The 20,899-nt window shown below is 47.6% G+C and overlaps 3 protein-coding genes across 3 annotated transcripts in view; 1 reads left to right on the top strand and 2 right to left on the bottom strand.

Annotated features, from left to right (window-relative positions):
• Window positions 1–1,426: 1,426 nt before the first annotated feature.
• ube2s (ubiquitin-conjugating enzyme E2S) lies at window positions 1,427–4,502 on the bottom strand. The gene is made up of 4 exons (XM_084444152.1): window positions 4,262–4,502; window positions 3,071–3,218; window positions 2,717–2,907; window positions 1,427–2,062 (listed from the first exon to the last, which is right to left on the bottom strand). Exons 1-4 carry the CDS (start codon window positions 4,262–4,264, stop codon window positions 1,706–1,708), a joined length of 699 nt encoding a protein of 232 aa, XP_084300278.1. The 5' UTR covers window positions 4,265–4,502; the 3' UTR covers window positions 1,427–1,705.
• A 2,354-nt stretch (window positions 4,503–6,856) lies between these two features.
• josd2 (Josephin domain containing 2) lies at window positions 6,857–9,555 on the top strand. Its single transcript, XM_084445044.1, has 5 exons — window positions 6,857–6,917; window positions 7,156–7,284; window positions 7,369–7,494; window positions 7,806–8,000; window positions 8,812–9,555. The coding sequence occupies exons 2-5, from the start codon at window positions 7,163–7,165 to the stop codon at window positions 8,921–8,923; spliced, it is 555 nt and encodes a 184-aa protein (XP_084301170.1). The 5' UTR covers window positions 6,857–6,917; window positions 7,156–7,162; the 3' UTR covers window positions 8,924–9,555.
• An 849-nt stretch (window positions 9,556–10,404) lies between these two features.
• Window positions 10,405–20,899, bottom strand: part of ttyh1 (tweety family member 1) — a gene marked incomplete at its 5' end in the record, with an annotated part of 15,169 nt that continues 4,674 nt past the window's right edge. The window contains 11 exons of the mRNA XM_084444587.1: window positions 10,405–10,724; window positions 11,951–12,029; window positions 14,024–14,191; window positions 15,081–15,220; window positions 15,577–15,669; window positions 15,791–15,883; window positions 16,384–16,439; window positions 16,672–16,747; window positions 19,335–19,407; window positions 19,614–19,709; window positions 20,746–20,899. The exon at window positions 20,746–20,899 is cut by the window's right edge and continues 202 nt beyond it. Of these exons, the coding sequence (XP_084300713.1) occupies window positions 10,641–10,724; window positions 11,951–12,029; window positions 14,024–14,191; window positions 15,081–15,220; window positions 15,577–15,669; window positions 15,791–15,883; window positions 16,384–16,439; window positions 16,672–16,747; window positions 19,335–19,407; window positions 19,614–19,709; window positions 20,746–20,899 (1,112 nt within the window). The 3' untranslated portion in view covers window positions 10,405–10,640. The remainder of the gene's footprint in view (window positions 10,725–11,950; window positions 12,030–14,023; window positions 14,192–15,080; window positions 15,221–15,576; window positions 15,670–15,790; window positions 15,884–16,383; window positions 16,440–16,671; window positions 16,748–19,334; window positions 19,408–19,613; window positions 19,710–20,745) is intronic.

The raw sequence follows: 20,899 nt of genomic DNA, 5'->3' as shown, positions 1-20,899 counted from the left end.
TCTGAACGCTTTGAAATGTTTTGCTCTACCCTGCTGTGCACAAACTAGAAATAAATGTGACCATCAGTGCAATTGATTCCAGGTGGAATCAGACAAGCAGCAGGGTGACTGAGGCAAACTGGAACCATTTCTAAAAGGGGGCATCACGGGGGTGTCACTGTTATGCCAGACCCCAGGTGTCTGAGGGCCATAGTTACCTGCATAGCAGACTTCTTTCTCTACGCAGGAGGGAGGCTGAGTGCTTATTGCAGTGAGACCATCTTGGTCAAGTAGGTGCACATTACATGAGTGCAGGTAACCTATAAGCTACCGTGTTGGGTTCAATTCTTTCAATATAGTTGCAATAAATGTGAGTGTATCATAGCAGGTTGCCTATATAAAACTGGTGAGTTACATTAGATGCTGAATAACACAAATATCATAAAGGCATCTTGCACAATCAATTCAATATCTAAATGTTTTATTAATTTAAATAACTTAAATGGACACAAAAAATATCATCCACAAGTCTGCACAATGACTTGGTTTCCAAGGCACTTATTCCACCCAAGTTGAAGAAAGCGCTTGAGAATGTTTCCCTGGGAAATGTAGGCCCCAACATGCATTTAGAACTGAGATTGAAAACATGCCCAGGAAACCCAGCCAAAACCGTGCATTAAGTGGGGAGATCGTTTCTCTCAAATCTGTGGATGCTTCCCAATAGAGAAAGAGCTTTTGTATCCATCTGACCTAAACGGGAACAGTGAAGATGCTGTACAGTGTCATAAAACTTGGAACGTGGTGATTCAATCACATGAACTAAATGGCAGTCTATGGGATTGACAGCTAATCTTCTACCGTATGCACAAGTAGGCACCCTGACATATTCCCCTATGTCAAACCATCTTCCTCACTCACACACCAAGACAGCTGAATATAGGCATCATTTAAAACCACTCTTGAAAATACTGAACGAAAGAAAATGTGTTCGTAAAAATTGAGAACGATTTGTAAAATAGGTTGAAACAAAAATTGGGGACATAAAAAAAAAAATCTAATCACAGGGGGGCGCTCATTAAAGTAGGACCATTCAGTTAGCCTGCTAACTTTACAAAATACTGTGCAATAACTGCATTTTAACCCTATACAGATGGGAAAACTATCCAGCTTGTTGTTAAAGCTGATATTCATTTTTGAAAGTTGACTGGATAATAATCCTGCTTCAATTGACCAAACCAGCTTCATCACCCCGAAGCCCTCCATGTGCGTGTGTGTGTAGCCCATTTTGATTGAGGTATTTAAACTCAGGTGTAGCAAAACATATTATCTGAGCCCAGTTTCCCAACAGGAGTCTGACTGGGCAGTACACGGTACCATCTCAGCAACAGGAACCATGTTGAGAAGAAGGGAAACATATTCTTTATATTATGAAAACATTTCAGGCCATGTCACCTGTTTGCAGCTGCATGCCACACACATTTTCAATAGTGGCGTGTATGCAAATCTTATGAAAAAGGTGGCTAAAAGGTTTTGTGGATTTCTAACCTCTCAAATAGCAAAGGGGCAGAAGGGGACACATGGAACTGAGGAAAAACAGGGACGCAAGATGCAATGAGTACAAAATGGACAGTATAATCATGAGGATAGTCAGGGAGAAGGGACAAAATCATAATCTGCACACTTCAATATTTATATTTACACACACAATGAGAATTAATCTAAAGCATTAAAGTCGCCTCAACGCCCGCTTTTTATCCGTTTTCTTTTTACCCACATTACTATTGCTACTACTACTGCTGCTGGTGGTGCTGCTCGCGTTGGCTCCGTTACCCATGGCTGCCACCGGGGCCATCCCTGGACCCATTGCCCTCTTGGTGGGGTCACCTGCATGTTTTTTGGGCTGGGGGCCATCGGGGGGATCTTGAGGCGCCCCCGAGGTACCCCCGGGTCCTCCCATGGCGTGGATCTCCGTGAGCAGACGAGCACGGGACGCGTACTCCGCATAGTCCTCCAGTAGGAGACGCCCCGCCTCCTCGTTCAGAGCAGACTCAGGGTTTGGGTGGATCAGAAGGCACTTGATGGTCTGGGGGTTGAGGGGGGAAAAAGAGAAAGTGGGGGGGGATTAGAGGTGTACATGTAATATCTGCTGCTTTGTTCAGAGACTAGATGAAAGCTAGCCCCTTTCGGGACTGGAGGTACGGCGGTCGGACGAGCTACCGCTCTCCATATCACCAGTCCCGTGTCCAGCCAGACCTGCTGTTCTAATAAGTGGCTGCTAGCGCCTCCGCTAACAGGAGGTTGCAGTGCAACAATAAACACACTCAGACGCACGCACGCACACATTTATTGTTGCACTGCAGCCTCCTGCTAGTGGTAGTGCTAGCGTGCGCAGTGATTACAGGGTGCACCACCAACAGCCACCTAACCCTAGCCCTAACACAGAAGACAGATTTTTCACAAGGCAGTTTGCCAGAGGTCGAATAAGATGATAACATCATATGTTTATTAGCAATTACGACCATTCTAAACCCAGCGCCAGTTATGGGGCAACCCTTCTGAGTGAGTGAGTATCTTCGAAATTTCTCTGTGACACTTTGTTGAGAACTGGCACTTATTAGAACAGCAGGTCTATGCCGAGCCTAGGGACTGTAGATACGGAGAGTGGCAGCTCGTCCAACGGCCGTACCTACAGTCCCGAAGGGGTCTGGATGAAAACAATACAGCAAGCGTCCCTTACAAGTAGTACATGTCTCAGGCCGAGTTCTGCCTTCCAGTCCCTCTTTAACACGTTGACGCAGATCTCCCCTTTGTGTCCCACGTTGGGGTGGAAAATCTTGGTCAGGAAGTAACCTTTGGGTGGTACAGCAGGAAAATCCTTCCCCAGAACCAGGCGCATCCGAAAAATACCACCGGCAAATGGAGTTCCCTCTGTCAAAAAACATGGAGTTCATCACATCAATAGAATGATCCATTTATGCCATTGCTTATGAAGGTCATTAAAAGGCGCGTTGGTATAAATTGTAAAATGTGCCTGATCAATTTTCAAATTGAGTTCAACAGTCTTAATATCCCAGTAAAAATTAACGGTTACCTGGTCCTTCAATGGCTGTATGCAATTCTGTAATGTCCTCTTCACTGGGGTATATCTTAATGCCCTCGGGAGGGTCTGCTGCTAAAGCTGACACCTCTTTGTAAACCAGACGCAGAACCTGAGGCGGCAAGTTCTCCACATTGGAGTTCTACAACGAGAGAAACAAATGTTAGCCATTTGGTTTGCTCTTCTGACCCAACCCCAGCCCTAGTGTCACACCAAGTGTGTTCGTGTCAAGCTAACAATGTATAGCTAGCTACTGTTCCCACGTTTGGTAGCTTACATTAGTTTCTTGCCACTATGACGAGCCCCAAGGGGATGTATTGGCTCGTCCAGGCTAGTTTTAAGTGCTAGGTAGCCAACTGGGACAGTAACGTTAGCTAATAGTGACTGTGACGGCACTGAATCTGAATCGGTTTATACAGTTTTATAACGTACTAGGAATTTGCTTTCGGTCGTGGTGCATAACATGGAGCCAAAATTGGACAGGGTGCAGGGACACTAACGTTTTCCTAGTCAAAAAGCCACCTCGGTTAGTTAGTTGGATAACGTAGCTAACCATCATTGTTACCTTAATTGACTCCAGCACCAGATCCAGAATATCAAACCGTCCTTAGCTAACGCTGGGAATTCATAAAATAATGTATAATATGCGTGGCTGGTGTCTATAATGTAATTACTCAACATTAAAACATGTGAGGTAGATACGATAACACGGTAGCTAGCTTCGACCACAGCTGACGCCAGTTTGTAGCTAGCTAGGTTAGCTGGTAACTAGCCAGTACTAGGTTAGCTAGTAACTAGCCAGATAGCTACTGACTGGCCTCAAAGCTCGCAAGCTAACGTCCGTGGCTAGCGACCCCCAGGAGACTGGAGCAGTGAGTGCAGGAGTTGGCTGGAGATAGCTGGCTCGTCGCGGTAGCTGGTAGTAGTAGCTGGCTAGCCAGCCTAGCAAGTTTGTGCTAGCTAAATTAACGATCTACGTTAGACTAACGTTAGCCTGCTAGTTAGCTAGCTACCGCTAGCGAAGTTTGACGGCATAGCTAGGTATTATAACGCTACCCACATACCTACCGTTATAACACACAGCAACGGCAAACAAACGTTGTAACAGTCTATTAACAATTGTAATTTTCTGTAAATTAACGCAATGCTGAACAATGTGTATGTTGATCAAAATAAATGACTTACCATGTTTTCAAACGTAGCTAGTATCTGTTGACGCGTTAGCAAGCTGGCTAGTGCTAACAAGCTCTGACAATCGCTGGAAACGAATAGCAGGCTGAAGGAGTGTTTTATTTCGAAAGAGCTTGGTATTTAGTTAACACAAAGTCCCAGGTACGATGGGTGCGTAGCAAAAGACGGTAATCGTCAATTTTCACAGTGGCTTGTCGTTGTTGGCTAGCTAGCTAGCTTTTCTCTGTTCTCCTTTATCGCCTCTTCGTTAACATAGGAACAAAAATACGACACCGTGTATAATGCCTCGGCCAATCATGTATGAAGACCCAACCGATCTGACCAATCAGAGGTCAAAATTCCCTGCCATTATCAAAGCTGGCAGCACCATCAGCCACCCAACGTCGACGAAGTCAATTACACTCCCAAGCCATAGGTGAGTTTGAATAACGCATGCCGCCTACCGAGCCTGCCCCTTTCGTGTGTGTGTGTGTGTGTGTGTGTGTGTGTGTGTGTGTGTGTGTGTGTGTGTGTGTGTGTGTGTGTGTGTGTGTGTGTGTGTGTGTGTGCTGTCCCTCACCTCACTTGCATTTTGTCTGTATGTGCAGTGGTTGAATGTGTAAGTGGAGAAAGTCAACAGACATTCCCTCTCACTTTCTACTGGGCTATCAGAGTCCATTTAGAATATAATATAACGTTTATTCATGTTTAACAAGTACGGGCCCAGCTACATTGGAATTCTTATTTCTTGTCTTTACAGTATCTTATCAGTGCTGCTAATCAGGATCTGAATTCGTTTTATTGCCATGCCGTTTTTCAACGTACTAGGATGCTTTCGGTCGTCTTGCATAACATTGAGACAACAGTGGACAGGGTGCAGGGACGAGACAGGACAGTGCAAAGACAGGACAGTGTACAAGTACAAAATGCAAGTGCAAAAAAGGATAAGCTAAGAAAAAGAGCAATACACAAAAAATAGTGCAGTTAGTGTGTAGCGAGTGAGCAGAGTGTAATGTGTATGTATGTGTGTGCGGAGTGATGTGAGTGCAGTGCAGGGGCGGACTGGGGAAATAATTCAGGTCAGGCAATGCAGCCCCAGTCAGCCCATTGAAGATCTTGCGACCAGCCGGCAAGTTATTGAGTGGGGGGGGGGGGGGGTGCTCGTGAGATTTGTTGAGCGGGGGGGGTGGATTTACAGCAACCCAGGCCAGTTAGCGCCGGGAATATCCTATCTGAATATCTCACTCACAGCAACCAGGCCGGCACACACCGGCCCACTTGAGGACCGGCCCATCGGGATTCGTCCCGAGCGTCCCGATGGCCAGTCCACCATTGGTGCAGTGCATCCTGTACAGTACATTCAGTTCATGTGCAAGTGTCTCAGAGGGGGAAACTAGCCTTGTTGAAGAGACTGGTGGTCGTGGGGCAGAATCTGTCTCTGTGGCGTGCGGACGTGGCCCGCTTCAGGGTCCTGGAGTTGTGTAGGACCAGGAGGGAGGGCAGGTTGGACGAGGAGGGGGGGCAGGTTGGACGAGGAGGGAGGGCAGGTTGGACCAGGAGGGGGGACAGGTTGGACGAGGAGGGAGGGCAGGTTGGACGAGGAGGGAGGGCAGGTTGGACCAGGAGGGGGGACAGGTTGGACGAGGAGGGAGGGCAGGTTGCAGCCGATGACGCGCTGCAGTCTGACCCTGTCCTTGTCTGTAGCGGTGGAGTACCAGATGGTGATGGAGGAGGTGAGGATGGACTCGATGATGGAGGTGTAGAAAAGTACTACCATTTTCTTTGGTAGTCCGAATCTCTTTGGAATCTTGAATCTTGGAGGAGAAAAAAAACACTCAACTCTTGCTGAATAGATTTAGCACTACCTAGAACTAGGGTTAGGTCCTGTGAGTCCTCCTAAGAATTGCATGAAATCTTTATATTAACAATCAAAGCATGAAATTAAATAGCTTATGACCATTGACTCTCAGAGATGTGTAGGCTATTAATAATTGAGAACAATATAATTCTCTAAACCTTGATCATGTCTGGACTGCAGCTCCCTGCAGTGTCCAGTAGTCACCACTGGAGGGCAGTGGAACACAAAGGGTATTTTTTCAACCCTGTCCACGCCTATATCCATGGTCCGCTCTGGTCATGGATGTATTAGGCTCTGGTCCACACGAGTTTTCGAATTTGGCTCGAATTTTCTACTGAAGGCAAATAGATTGACAGCATGTTGACCTGTGTGGGTGTGCGATTCTTGTCGTTCATCGCACATTCTTCGTTTTACCTCCGTCTAAAGACGTGTACGTAGGTTTAAAAAAAATAAAAAAGAAAGAAAGAAAAGCAAAAAGGAGACGATGTGAGAGGAATAGAGAGAAGACATCCAGGGGCCACGATGATTGGTTGTTCAAGTTAGATAAAATCCTTATGTAGTAGGGGCGTGGCTATTGACAGCAGCACAACAACAACACAGCTTAGCTTCCTGTTTCTCGTTTTTACTGGAGTCCAGCATCCTCTTTCAAACGTCAAACCGCGTGGTCAGCAAATTCATGCATAGTATATTCATCTGTACAATTAGTGCAATTGTACATTTATTTAGTCGTGGAGTAAAAGCTGTGAAAAATATATTACTGACGCTCAAAGACTGCACTGTACGGATATTATACGGCATTCAACTTCCATCAGGGTAAGTATGCATGCCATGGTCAGCTAGCTATAGTAACGTTAGCTAGTTAGCTAACGTTACAGATACATGAAACCGATAACTGGTAACCATTTAAGTGCCTACCTTTGGACATAGCTAGAACGTTGTAGTTGTGTTTTTTGTCGCCAAAAGTGTGTCCTACATAAACAAAGTAGCTAACGGTAGCTAGCTAGTAGCACTAATACTCTTGACTGCACGCCTGTCTGTCTGTGTCTATCAGAGTTACTATGAGCGAAGGGGAGGTGTTTCATGAGAAGCAGAGACTGGAGTTGTGCGCCATTCATGCTCTGAACAACGTGCTCCAGGAGCGAGTGTTTACCAAGGAGACAGCAGACGATATCTGCAAGCGGTAGGTCATATTTTGGACACAAGGTTGTGTGCATCGCTTCTTGGCTACACGCCTCTGATGGTGCCCCTCTCCCCTCTTCTGCAGGCTAGCTCCACAATGTGTCGTCAACCCTCATCGCTCAATGTTGGGGACAGGGAACTATGATGTCAACGTGATAATGGCTGCGCTACAGAGCAAAGAGCTGGCAGCTGTATGGTGGGACAAACGCAGGTAAGAATCAGACTCCAACCTGGAGGGGAGTAGTGCCTTTGTTGTTGTTGTCATTGATTTGGGTCCTTTTTAGTTTCAAGTATTGTGATTTTCATGTAATGTCTGTGCAGTTGTTGGCACATGTTTTTGTTGTGCCTTGTGTTGTTTGTATGCTGTATAAAACAAAAAGGTAATAAACATTGATTTAAAAAAAAAAGAATCAGACTTCTAACCTGACCACCAAGGCCACATATACGAAATATATCATAAGTTCTCCAGACCCCAGAAATATCCCCCCCTCTCTCCGACCCTCTCCCCACTCTCTCTGTTAGGACGGTACAGAGCCTGTGCGTCTCCAAAGTCCAAGGTTTCATCCTGAACGTCCCATCGCGTGTGTCGCTCGGATTAGTGTCCCTTCCGCTCCGACGACGCCACTGGCTGGCGGTGCGTCAGGTCAGCGGACAGTACTACAACCTGGACTCCAAGCTGAAGAGTCCCGTCTGCATCGGGAACGAGGCAGAACTCCGGTGAGCAGGGGAGAGAGGGAGGGACGGACAGGTGGGCTGGTGTAGAGCAGCCGCTGCTTTCTCCTCCTTCAAATTTCAAGAATCGATTTGATTCCGATTCACAAGGTTCAGAATCGATTATCACGATTCGATTCAATATCGATTCGGTTAGTGTTAATAAAACCTGTTTTTTTGAGCTGTAACCTCAATTACATGTCTGCCAAGTTATGCAACACATCAATACTAGGGCTGGGTATCGATACTGATTTCCAAAAATGAATGAATCATTGAATGAATTAATGAACTACTCATTCCTTAATTTATTCATTCATTCATTAAATAAAAGATGGATTTTATTTTAGAATCGATTAATCGATTTTTTTAACCCAGCCCTACCCATGAACACAATGACATGCCCAGTATAAAACTCTTATGTAGAGTAGAGGTAGTATTGCTCCTGACTGGAGGAGTTAAACAGGCCGTAGCGTTTCAACTATGCATCTTATTGGATGAGTCATGCTGAAGTACTCGTCATATGAGGTTACCTCACTGTCTGGTTGTTTTTGTTTGCACTTGTTCCCTTGTCAACCATTCTCCTTCTCTTCCCCTTTCCCTCTCTCTCTCGCTCACTCTTGCTCTCACTCTCTCTCTCTCTACCTGATTCACACCATCCCTCCCACCCTTTCTCTTACTCTCTCTCCCTCTCTCTCGCTCACTCTCTCTCTTTATCTCTCTCTCTCTGCCTCCCTCCCTCTCTACCTGATTCACACCATCCCTCCCACCCTTTCTCTCCCTCTCTCTCTCTCTCTCTCTCTCTCTCTCTGTCTCTCAGTGTGTTTCTCAGTGAACAGCTTTCTCAGGACGTGGCAGAGATGCTCCTGGTTGTCCGAAGAGAGGTGGAAGAGGACGGGACTTGGCTGAACCCTGACGACCCCAGGAAGTGATTCGTTGGTGCGGGAACATAACATCGGGCAGCATGGACTTCAGAATTCCGCTTGAGGAAAAATAGCATCTTTGAAAACGAAGATGCTACACAAAAGACCATCTTTCAGGGAATGCAGTGCACCACGAAATTGTTGAGATTGTGTGAATACACTCACAGACACACACTTCTTCCCAAACACACAAATACAAGAAATTCCAAAGAGAACTGAAGTGGATGAAGGCTTTTTTCAGAAATTAAGAAGTGGCAATGTTTTACAGGATTGGCCGTTCTTCTTATATCTCCATATCTCTACAGCTTTGTTGTCTATGCTACCCCCCCCCCCCCCCCCCAACCCCCCACACCCCTCTCACACCTATGCACTGTTGAGGTAGACCTGTTTTTGTCATTGTGTTCACCTATGCACAGAGGGGGTAGTGAGAAGGCGGTGTCTGGTACTGGTATGATGATGACTGTATGCAATATCTGTCCTTGTTCCAAGTCTTTCTCTCCATTCTAGACTATCTATGCATATGCAAATGAACGGGAGCGTTGTCTCTCTGTAACACACTACACACATGCATGAATATGCATGCCCTTATGCAGTACACTACACACACACATATACACACACACACACAGTAACATTGAGGCTCAGCGGATACAAAATTAAATTCTTGTTATTTATATTACAGTGTTAATCTGTCATGTTTTTTATTGTACTGTACACAGCTTAATCTCTGTAAGGCAGTGTGGAAAACAAGACGAATTAGACATGGGCTTATTGTAGTTGTTTAATTATATTAGACTCTGGAGTGTAAAAGGAGCATTGATAATACCATACAAACTCAATTCAAGGGTTAACAAGGTCAATAGCCAAGGAGGGGGTCCAATGAAATCTCTGATATACCATACCATATATATATTTACATAACATCCTATAGAGACCTCAGAAACCCACTACTATACATAGTTATTATTGCTAGTTACGGTAGAGCTACTGCAACACCAGTAGCATAGTTGTATTGCTATGTACCTGCTGTCATTGCATGGGAATTGTAGTTCTCTATTAAACACTCAAGGCCAGCTGGTAGTTGTAGTTCTCCTCTTAGCCTTATAGCCCCCTGGGGGGTTTTCTTAAGACCAAATTATTTTTTTTATTTTTTAGATCTTATCAACAGTAAAATGTACAGAATAGTATCAGAAGATATTATAAGGGAAATACAGAATTGCCACATATAAAAAATAAAAAATACCAAGTGAGGAAACTGCATATTCATTCACGGAAAATGTGTTTTGTTGCTACGTGCCAGTGTTCTACAACAATATTTATATATAAAAACTTGAAAATAAAGTGGTGATACTGATACATTAGAAAATATACTGTAAAACTACAACGTAGTAACGTCAATACCATTTGGCTTGCCTCACAACAGCTGACACAGACTCTGGACAGACTGGGGATTGTAAGGGGTGACTGACTGAGTGAATCTGGTTGAGACTTCTTCATATTCATGCTACCTATCTGGCATTAGCTTACTGTGAGTTACTAGCCTACAACAATCCATTCAATCCTGCTTCTTTTAAGTGCTTCAAGTCATAACACTCGATGGTAATGACGTTATGCACCTATAATTTACATCTAGCATGTGATTTATTTAGATTAGTTCTTTTCATCTCAGTAAAGTGTCCATAAGAAAACTAAACATTTTCTATACATTTTCTAACATAAAAAATAATCAACGTGAATATAGGTTTCTTGAATGGGCGGGGTTGGGGTGTGATTGACTACCCCCGTAACCAGTCAGCATGCTGGGAGAGTACTGTACTTTCAGAACACAAGATGTGATTGGATAGAAGGGAAGCCGTTGTTGAAGATCCAAGGAGGAAGGCGTACAGAGAGGAGGGAGACAAAAAGAAAGGAGATCTCAATTATTCATCCATGTCCCAAAACGATCTGATGAAAAATAGGAGAGCCCTCATGCTTGCTATTGCTACCTCTCCACAACAGCTGGTGCACACATGGATCGGAGGTAGAGGTCACCCCCTAATCTCTGATCCATGGTCAGATGCTTTTAGAAGTCACCTCAGTTTCAGAGAAGAGAGAATAGGAGTGAGGTTCTCTGACTCTAAGTCTAGAACAAGTGGTAACTTCTCCCTCAGGCACCTCAATGAGGACTAGGATAGTCCCTAGATGGGCAAACCCAGTTCAAGGTTATAGGCTGTATGGTTAGTGTGACAAAATGGAGGCTCTTCTAGCATGGCCATGTCATGTCTACTTCAGGATAGCAAGAGCTCACTCAGAGTAAGAATTATTAAAGGTACAGTGACAACGTTTGTGACCTAGAGTTAGTCGACGGTACTTTTAGTTTAGTCTGATTAGATCTGACAGGGTTTTTCCTGGCTCAGAATAGGTCTTTGGGGGGTGATGTGTACACAATTTTTTGGGGGAAACCTCCGTTTTATGCCGAGTAGCCTACCAGCATATTTAGGCCTGTATTCTTTGCTGTCGTTCTGACTGAGCTCACTTTTCACAATTGCAGGAAATCTCCTGACATGACAGAAAATGGATATGAAGACAAAATGTTTAAGATACTGATAACCTGTCTATTAATTCTCTTGTTTACTAGTGGTCCAAACCATGGACAATGCAAGAAAGAGGGATGGGCTGCACTTGAAACAAGCTATTAAACACATTTGGAGAGGATTTTAATTATTATTTTAATTCTAAATTTTTACCATTTTGGCACTGGTGATTTTCCTTTGGCTCTCTTTGGGGGGCGCCCCAAAAAATCCTCTATGCAGGAAAAACCCTGATCTGATTTAAAATGATTAGTTTGATGAAAAAGAGAGCGGTCGGCCGACAAGAGTCCAGCGGGTTTGGACCCTCACCGCCTCAGCACCAGTTACTGCAGACACAGCGTGTGATCGGGACCCGTACCATCACGCCACGCCCCGCAATTGGGTCTACACTTATAACGGGGTTCACGCCCACAACCAGGACAAATGCCACGGATTATGATGATGTCACAAGTACAGAGGAACTCACAGAGGGGGGTGGGGACTGCCTGTCAGTCAAAGGCAGGCTCTCATAGCCAGGGTTGCCATTGGAGGAAACGTTTGGAGTCCTGCGTAGAGACAGAAAGAGAGGAAGAGGAGGAAGAGGAGGAAGAGGAGGAGGTGTGGAGGATGAACGAGAGAGGGATGAGATACATTGAGAAAGAAGGATAGGGCAGGGGGGTGTGGGTGCAAAGGGAAGTGGGTACCGAGGTGGGGGGGGTAAGAGAAAGGGAGGAAGAGTGATTAGAGAAATGGTGGTGTATTAAAAACAGACCTCATTATAACTGGTGGCATTCGTGTTTATATTATTGGTAGCGTTAAGGTAGCGTGTTAGTGTGCTCGGAGCCCGGGGGGGGGGGGGGGGGGTTGGACAGTCCACTCCTGCTGTTTGAGGCCTGCTGACCGACCCGGCCCAGTTTGAATATTTGCTCAGAATAATTAGCTGGCTTTGTCAGGTGTGATTAGCGCGATGCTGGAGTGTACAGAACCCCCAGGCCATTGATTTAACAGGAGTTGACTGTACTTGTTTCTTGCTAATTTGATTTCTGTAGTCTTTGTCAGTTAATTCTGGGTGGTTTACTCATGGTGCTCCACACTAGGATGGTGACCACAGACTGGACCAGGAATCCAGCGCTATTTCTACCCTAGGTGGGAGAGGACACTCCTAAGGGAACAAACTGGACTTGCAAAATTGCGATAGTGAGAGAGAGAGAGAGAGAGAGAGAGAGTGAGAGAGAGAGAGAGAGAGAGAGAGAGAGAGAGAGAGGGAGACAGTGAAAGAGAGAGTGATAGAGGCAGAGAACGAGAAGGAAGGAGAGAGAGAGTAGCAGGACAGCAGGAAGTGGAGGGAGTGATAAAGCAAGAGTCAGAGAGAGAGAGAGGAGAGTGAGAGAGAGACAGAGAGAGGAGAGTGAGAGGAGAGTGAGAGAGAGACAGAGAGGAGAGTGAGAGAGAGACTGAGAGAGAGACAGAGAGAGAAACAGAGAGAGGAGAGTGAGAGAGAGACAGAGAGAGAGAGAGGAGAGTGAGAGAGAGACAGAGAGAGGAGAGTGAGAGGAGAGGTCGTTTGAGAGACCCGGTCACACGAGACTTGACTTGGACACCACGGTGAGGATGGCGGATGGGAGTGATGGGAGTTTTACCGACGTCCACCTGAGCCTCACACCTCCGGAGTGTTAACACGGCCTGCCTGCGCCACAATGACACCCGCTTCCCCGCCACACACTGAACACTACTGAACACTACTGAACACTACTGAACACTACTGAACACTACTGAACACTACTGAACGCTACTGAACGCTACTGTCCTAGAGCCGGAGGAGCAGACAGTAGCGTAGCGCGTGGCGTCGGGGAATGGGGCGCCATTTGAGACGCGGCCCAAGACCTTCGAACCCGAGCGGCCTACGGACGTCTGTCTTTGGAAGGCTCTACAGACCATTAGACAGACACACAGACAGACAGACAGACTTCCGGAGGTGTGTCTGTTTCTCTGCCTACGCTGCAGTCCTGACAGACCTGTCTGTGTGTCTGTCTGCGTTGCGTGTGTTTCAGCTGGCAGGGTTGTGGGGTTAGACCAGCCCTATCTGTCTATAGGATGAAAGGTGTGAATTTAATGTCTAGAATACTGTACCCACATGAGTATATTGTATTTGCTCTACTGGCTTTGTGAATGAGTGTATGTGCGGGCAATAGGTTCCTTTATGTCCTGTGTGTTCTGTCATGTGTCTTCTCACTGTATGTGTGTGTGTGTAAAACTTGTGACCTGTGATGTGCCTGTCCACACTGACTGTACATAAGTACTCAGTCAGTCTGTCTGTCTGTGTATTGAACATGCATACTCCTCTATCTGAGTGCCCTGATCTGGTGCGGTAGCCTGCAGTTGGAGCAGAGGATGCCCATAAGTACAGATCCAGGATCAGCTTAGCGTCCCCAAAATACCAAGATCCCTTACTGAGGGGAATAAACTCACAACTGACCTGAGATCAGTGCATAGGGGCAGGCGCGACACCCGGAGCCTCCCTGTCTGTCTGTCTGTGTGTCTGCGTGTCTGTGTTACTCACGGTAGGGGCGGCGCGCTAGAAAAGGGGGGGGTCCAGCCGGCCCCTGGGTAATTATAGAAGGGGGGCAAGGCCCCTCGTTGGGACCCCGCGGCCGTCTGTCTACGTGCCTGATGGGAGGTGAAGGGGTCCTCGCTCTCGCTGTCGGAATCTTCGTACTCCTCCGAATCACTGTCGTCGTCGGAGAGAGAGGAGAGGAGAACGAGTGAGTGGAGGAACGGTTCCAGCACCCACGACCCTGGGGAACCTCAACATGTCGAGTTAGATCGTTCCGTCTGGGGTTTAATTCAACGTTTTCTTTAGCGCTGCAGTGTAGAAGTGTCCGTTAAATACTTTTTTTGAGGCCATACAGTGTTAGAGCCTTCTATGGGTCATGGAAAGGTCATAGTAGTAATTTAATAATTTAACAAATTCATATTCTGTTTACACGGAGGGCTTTGTGGCGGAAATTCAGCCCTGTCTTTCTGTACAGATTTCCTGTTAATTTGACATTAATATTCACATATACAGTAGCAAAAAATGAATCCCTTCCTTGATCCCTTAATCTTTTTTTCCCATCAAGCAACTGGCTGTGTGGCTCAGCTGGAAGCCGTTAACAGCAGGACAAAGCCGTGACAGGCCACACATCACACACAATGAGCCACACACACAATACAATAGAAACGTGCACACAATCATACCTTATGGCTGAGCATGGAGAAAAACTAGGCACAATGATTATGTGGAAAAACCTCAACAACATCAACATGATGACATCAGTGAGCTCGCTTCCACACTGTTCACTATGGTTTAAATGTGTGAGCGCGCATCACACACACGCGTGCGCGCACACACACACACACACACACACACACACACACACACACACACACACACCTACATACTTACCTACCTACATGTACACACACAAACACACACACACACACACACATACTTACCTACCTACATGTACACACACAAACACACACATATGCAAGCAAACACGTGTACTCACACACATACGCTCACACACACACACACACACACACACACACACACACACACACACACACACACACACCTGGGAAAGCTCCTCCAGGCCCCGGGCAGGGAGCAGAGGATGGCGGTGAAGGCCAGAGCAGAGAGGAAGGAGAAGAGCGACAGGTAGAGCAGCCCCTCCATCCCATCATAGCACAGCCCCTTCAGAGAGTCTACGTAGTCCTGGAGAGACAACCACACACACTCCGTCACACACTACGTAGTCCTGGAGAGACAACCACACACACTCCGTCACACACTACGTAGTCCTGGAGAGAGAACCACACACACTCCGTCACACACTACGTAGTCCTGGAGAGACAACCACACACACTCCGTCACACACTACGTAGTCCTGGAGAGACAACCACACACACTCCGTCACACACTACGTAGTCCTGGAGAGAGAACCACACACACTCCGTCACACACTACGTAGTCCTGGAGAGACAACCACACACACTCCGTCACACACATCCGCCACACGGCGTCACGCGTTAACGCTACACACACCCCCACGCGGAGAGAGAGGGGCTAACCTTGTTGAGACCTCGGCAGTTGAGTAGTGCCACCAGCTGGTGGAAGTTTCCCTCCGTCGAGTTGAGAATCTGCTGAACCTCTCTGAGGGATTTCTACCAAAACAACAGATGAGGGTTATAGCGCTCACGCTCCGGAAGTGGTTGTGTTTTGAAATAGTGCTTTTTCGGCGGCCATTTTGAGTCTTGCGGTGAACGATGGCTGGGAGTTGCGTACCTCTGCCCTGGGGAACTGGGGAACAGCGTTCCGGTCCAGGCTGGCCAGGTTGGTGTGGATGCTGGACAGCGCCCTCTGGGACTGGGTCAGCAGCTGGACCCGACCGGTCAACAGAACCACAACCTAGCATTACCTTCCACACACCCTAACCCACCCAGACCTGCATAGCAGTCTATCTAATGTGTTAGAAAGTAGCAGAAGGAAAATGGTATTTCTAACTGACAACAAAGAATATTTTATTTTATTTTATTTTATTCTATTCTATTCTATTCTATTCTATTCTATTCTATTCTATTCTATTCTATTCTATTCTATTCTATTCTATTCTATTCTGTTCCGTTCTGTTCCGTCCTGTTCTATTCTGTTCTATTCTATTCTTTTGTGTTCTATTCTATTGTGTTATATTCTATTGTATTCTCTTCTATTCTGTTCTATTCTATTCTGTTCTATTCTATTGTATTGTGTTCTCTTCTATTTTATTCTATTCTGTTCTATTCTATTCTATTCTATTCTGTTCTGTTCTGTTCTGTTCTGTTCTGTTCTATTCTCAGTGGCAGGGTGTAATAGGTTTCCTGCAGAGCGGTGCGGTGTACCTGCTGGAACGGACTGCTCATGCGTCGGCTGCAGGTCAGGTAATAGTCCAGCACATCTGAGGTCAGGGAGGACAGCGGCAGCCAATCAGGTGTCGGGTCACAACAAGTTCGGTTCACTACATTCCGTTGAAATTGATTCATGTTTACAGTCTGCACAGCTAGCAGGGGTTACGATGTACTGGACAACGTTGTCCTAAAGGTGACAACCCAACGGGACATTGTGAGTAGATGGAGTGTTTGACTGTATTCTGTGTGGGAGCAGCAGTGAGGGGACATGGACCTCAGTACCTGAACTGGTCCCAGAGCTGAAGTGGGTGGAGTTGAGGATGAATGTGTTTGGATCCGAACAGAAGTCACTGAGGGCCTGATGATGCAGAGAGAGAGAGAGAGAGAGAGGGAGAGAGAGAGAGAGAGAGAGGGAGAGATAGAGAGAGAGAGAGAGTGAGAGAGAGAGTAAGAGAGAGAGAGAGAGAGTGAGAGAGAGAGTGAGCGAGAGAGAGAGAGGGAGAGGGGGGAGAGAGAGAGAGTGAGAGAGAGAGAGAGAGAGAGAGAGAGAGAGAGGGAGAGAGAGAGGGGGAGAGAGTAAGAGAAAGGGTGGGAGGGATGGAGTGAATCAGGTAGAGAGAGAGGGAGGGAGGGAGGGAGGTAGAGAGAGATAGAGAGAGAGAGGTAGAGAGAGAGGGAGGTAGAGAGAGAGAGAGAGAGAGAGAGAGAGAGAAGAGTTAGTTGAGACCCACTGACCGACTGACACACTTTTCCCCCTCAGATAACTGACTGCAGCTCTGCCCTCTGGATGCTATCGATCAGCAGAGTGAATCACACGCTGGAGAGACCTACTTCTCTCAGCTCTCCCCCACGTACTCCCTCTCCCCCTCTCTGTCCTCACCCCTGCCTCCCTATCCCTCTCTCTCTTCACCCATATTTTCTCTCACTCTGCCGAAAAGCACCTCTCTCCTTTTCCCTCTTTCACAGATCTCTACCTCTCTCTCTCTCTCAACCCATGCGTCCTCTCATTGGGCGAGAAAAAACATCTGCACACATAAACCATCTGCACACACACACTCACACACACACATACACACACACACACACACATGCACACGCACACACACACACGCACTCTAACACACACACGCACACACACACACGCACACACACGCACACCAAGCCCCACCAGAAGAGGGAGTGAGAGCTACACACACACACACACACACACACACAGACCCAGAGAGAGAGGAGAGGAGAGGAGGAGTCGGTCCAGGACGTGAGAGGGCCCCGGGCCCTGGCCCCGCCCCCCACAGCTGGGCCCATTGTTCCCCTGTCAGCGGCCGGGGACAGAGGAGCTCTGTGTGGGACCCACAGGCTCTGAGACATCCCCCACCAGCCCCACACGGCACTGGACCGCTGGAACCCACCACACAGACAACCAGCCCCCCCCCACCTCAAACCCCCCCAACCCCCCCCCCACCCAGCCACCCCCACTCCCACCCAGCCCCCCCCACCAGCCCCACACGGCACTGGACCGCTGGAACCGACCACACAGACAACCAGCCCCCCCCCAGCTCCCACCCAGCCCCTAGACGCCAGCTCACGGCAAAGCAACACTGGCCCTCTTCAGCTTGTCAACCCCCCCCCCCCCCCCCCCTCCATACCCCGCCCCCCCCCCCCCCTCCACCACTCCGCTGCCAAACTCTACAGGTCATGGACCCAGACTAGGCAGAATGCTCACAAGCAGTTCTCAATCACGGACATGAATAAAGATCACTATGTTCTCTGTTCACTGTTCTCGGCAAATGCCACTGTCTGCGCTGACTACAGAACGAGGGTTGTGCTGTGAGAAGCATAATCAATAGAAGATGTGTGTGTGTTTGGATGTTGTTTGGATGTTGTTTGGACGTTGTTTGGATGTCGTCCCCAGCCCCATTCTCTGGAGTCCGTGCCTACTATCTCAGGGTCCTGGTGATCCTTTAGTGATGCAGTGAAAGCCTCCGGTCTCACACTGGGCTGGCTGATTCATCCTCCCCCTCTCTCTTTTCCTTAAGTGTGCGTGAGTCTCTCTCTCTCTCCATCTCCCTCTCTCTCTCTCTCTCCATCTCCCTCTCTCTCCATCTTGTTGAAAGCACTTGTGTTCATCTTCCATCTTCGCTCCTCAAAGCCACTCGCCCACACACTCACACGACGACATGCACTTTTATGCACTGACGCACACTGAACAACACACAAACACACATACACACAGACACACACACCTACACACAGAAACACACACACTCATTCAATCTTTAATCTCTGCCCCATTTTCCTGCCTTCTTGGTCCCCAGCCATAGCTGTTCCCAAGGAGGCCTGTCTTTCACTGTTTAACACAATGGGTACAGAAACAAGCACACACACACACACACACACACACACACACAAACATGCACACACACACACACAAATGCACACACACACACACACACACACACACACACACACACACTTGCACAGAAACACGCACACAAGCACGCACACACACAGACTCTGTTTGATTCTGAATGTGATTCTGTTCTAAAGCCCAATGCATTCCTGACAATGCTCTCTTTGGCCATGGAGGGTCCACCCTCACCCCCCCCCCCCTGCACCCCTCTCCCCGCCTCTCTCCTGGAGAGAACAGGAGAGAGACAACGCATCTGTGGTATCCCTGATCCTTCCACCCAGCTGTCCTCCTCTCTCTCCCTCTCTCCCTCTCTCTCTCTCTCTCTCTCTCTCTCTGAGGTAGATGTATATTTAGTTGGCTCTAGCACTAGATTATGCTCTTAGTCACTTGTTTTAGAAAGGAGATGCACTTGAGAGTTCTGGCGAGTAGTAGAACATTGGCTTTTCCTACGTTAAATGCAATTATTGTAAGTTGCTTTGGATAGAAGCGTCATCTAAATGACTGTAATGTAATGTAATGTAATGTAATTACTCACCACCACAGTGGCCGTCTCCAGGCCCAGGGAGCCCCAGCTCAGGAACAGGGCCAGCCAGGCCAGAACCGTCATTCTGCCAGCAGTACACACACACACATACACGCAGCAGTACACACACACACACACACACACAGACACACACACGTCAGTGAAGAGGCTTTGGTATAGTACGAAGAGAAACATGGTACAGTATGTTGTGCGTGTGTGTCTGTGTATGTGTGTGCGTGTGTGTGTTGTTGTGTGTGTTGTTGTGTGTGTGTGTGTGTGTTATGTGCTTACAGGATGAGCAGCCAGCGGGCCTGCTTGGCCAGCCCCAGAAGGATGAACAGACACACGATGAGGTCCAACAGCAGCAGCAACACGTAGGACAGCCACCTGCAACACACACACACACACACACACACACACATACATACACACACACATACACACACATACACACACACATACACACACGTACACGCACACATACACGCACACACAGACACACACACACACACACACACACACACACACACACACACATCAGATATATCCTAAAACTCTAGTAGTCTCCTAAAACGTGCTCCTCCAGAAAGCTTCCTCCAGAGACACTGTGTTTCTAGTCTCAACGCCAAACCCATGAGAGTTCTTTCACTGATGCGCTACGGAAGCTACGCTAACTACGTTACTGCAAGCTGCAGATCTCTCTATGGGTCTGGGACACTTCATGCAAAAATCTGGTGCTCAAATCCTGGCAATTCATTGTTTTCGCAGGAATCCCTGCGATACGAATCAGTAACGACTTTCGCGATCAGGCGTTCCCACCCATAGATGTGCCCCGCCCATCTAACCTGGGCTAGCGTCTCTCATTGGCTGCTACGACCTGTCACTCTTTCAATTCTGACCCCTGGATACTCCCTCAGAACACCAGCTTGGGCGGCGAAGTGGCTCAGACTCAACGTGATATGTGAGTCTGGAGAGAGACTAAACGTGAGTCTGGAGAGAGACTAAACGTGAGTCTGGAGAGAGACTTAACGTGAGTCTGGAGAGAGACTAGTTGTGAGTCTGGAGAGAGACTAAACTTGAGTCTGGAGAGAGACTAAGCGTGAGTCTGGAGAGAGACTAGTCGTGAGTCTGGAGAGAGACTAAACGTGAGTCTGGAGAGAGACTAAGCGTGAGTCTGGAGAGAGACTAAACATGAGTCTGGAGAGAGACTAAGCGTGAGTCTGGAGAGAGACTAAACATGAGTCTGGAGAGAGACTAGTCGTGAGTCTGGAGAGAGACTAAACGTGAGTCTGGAGAGAGACTAAGCGTGAGTCTGGAGAGAGACTAAACATGAGTCTGGAGAGAGACTAAGCGTGAGTCTGGAGAGAGACTAAACGTGAGTCTGGAGAGAGACTAGTCGTGAGTCTGGAGAGAGACTACTCACCGGTAATCCTCGTTGACCATCAGGGTGTTGGCCGCCCAGCCTGGGGAGAAGGGGCTGGGCATCACCCCTCCTCCGCCGGGCGCCACAGTGGGCGGGGCCACAGAGGGCGGCGATGGGGTGAGCGCCGCAATGGGAGCCCCGCCCCCGCCCCCTC

This window comes from Borostomias antarcticus (assembly GCF_949987555.1).
Source record: "Borostomias antarcticus genome assembly, chromosome: 10".
NCBI lineage: Eukaryota > Metazoa > Chordata > Actinopteri > Stomiiformes > Stomiidae > Borostomias > Borostomias antarcticus.
The sequence above is the reverse complement of the archived record's forward strand: the minus strand, read 5'-3'. Positions and strand labels throughout refer to the sequence as shown.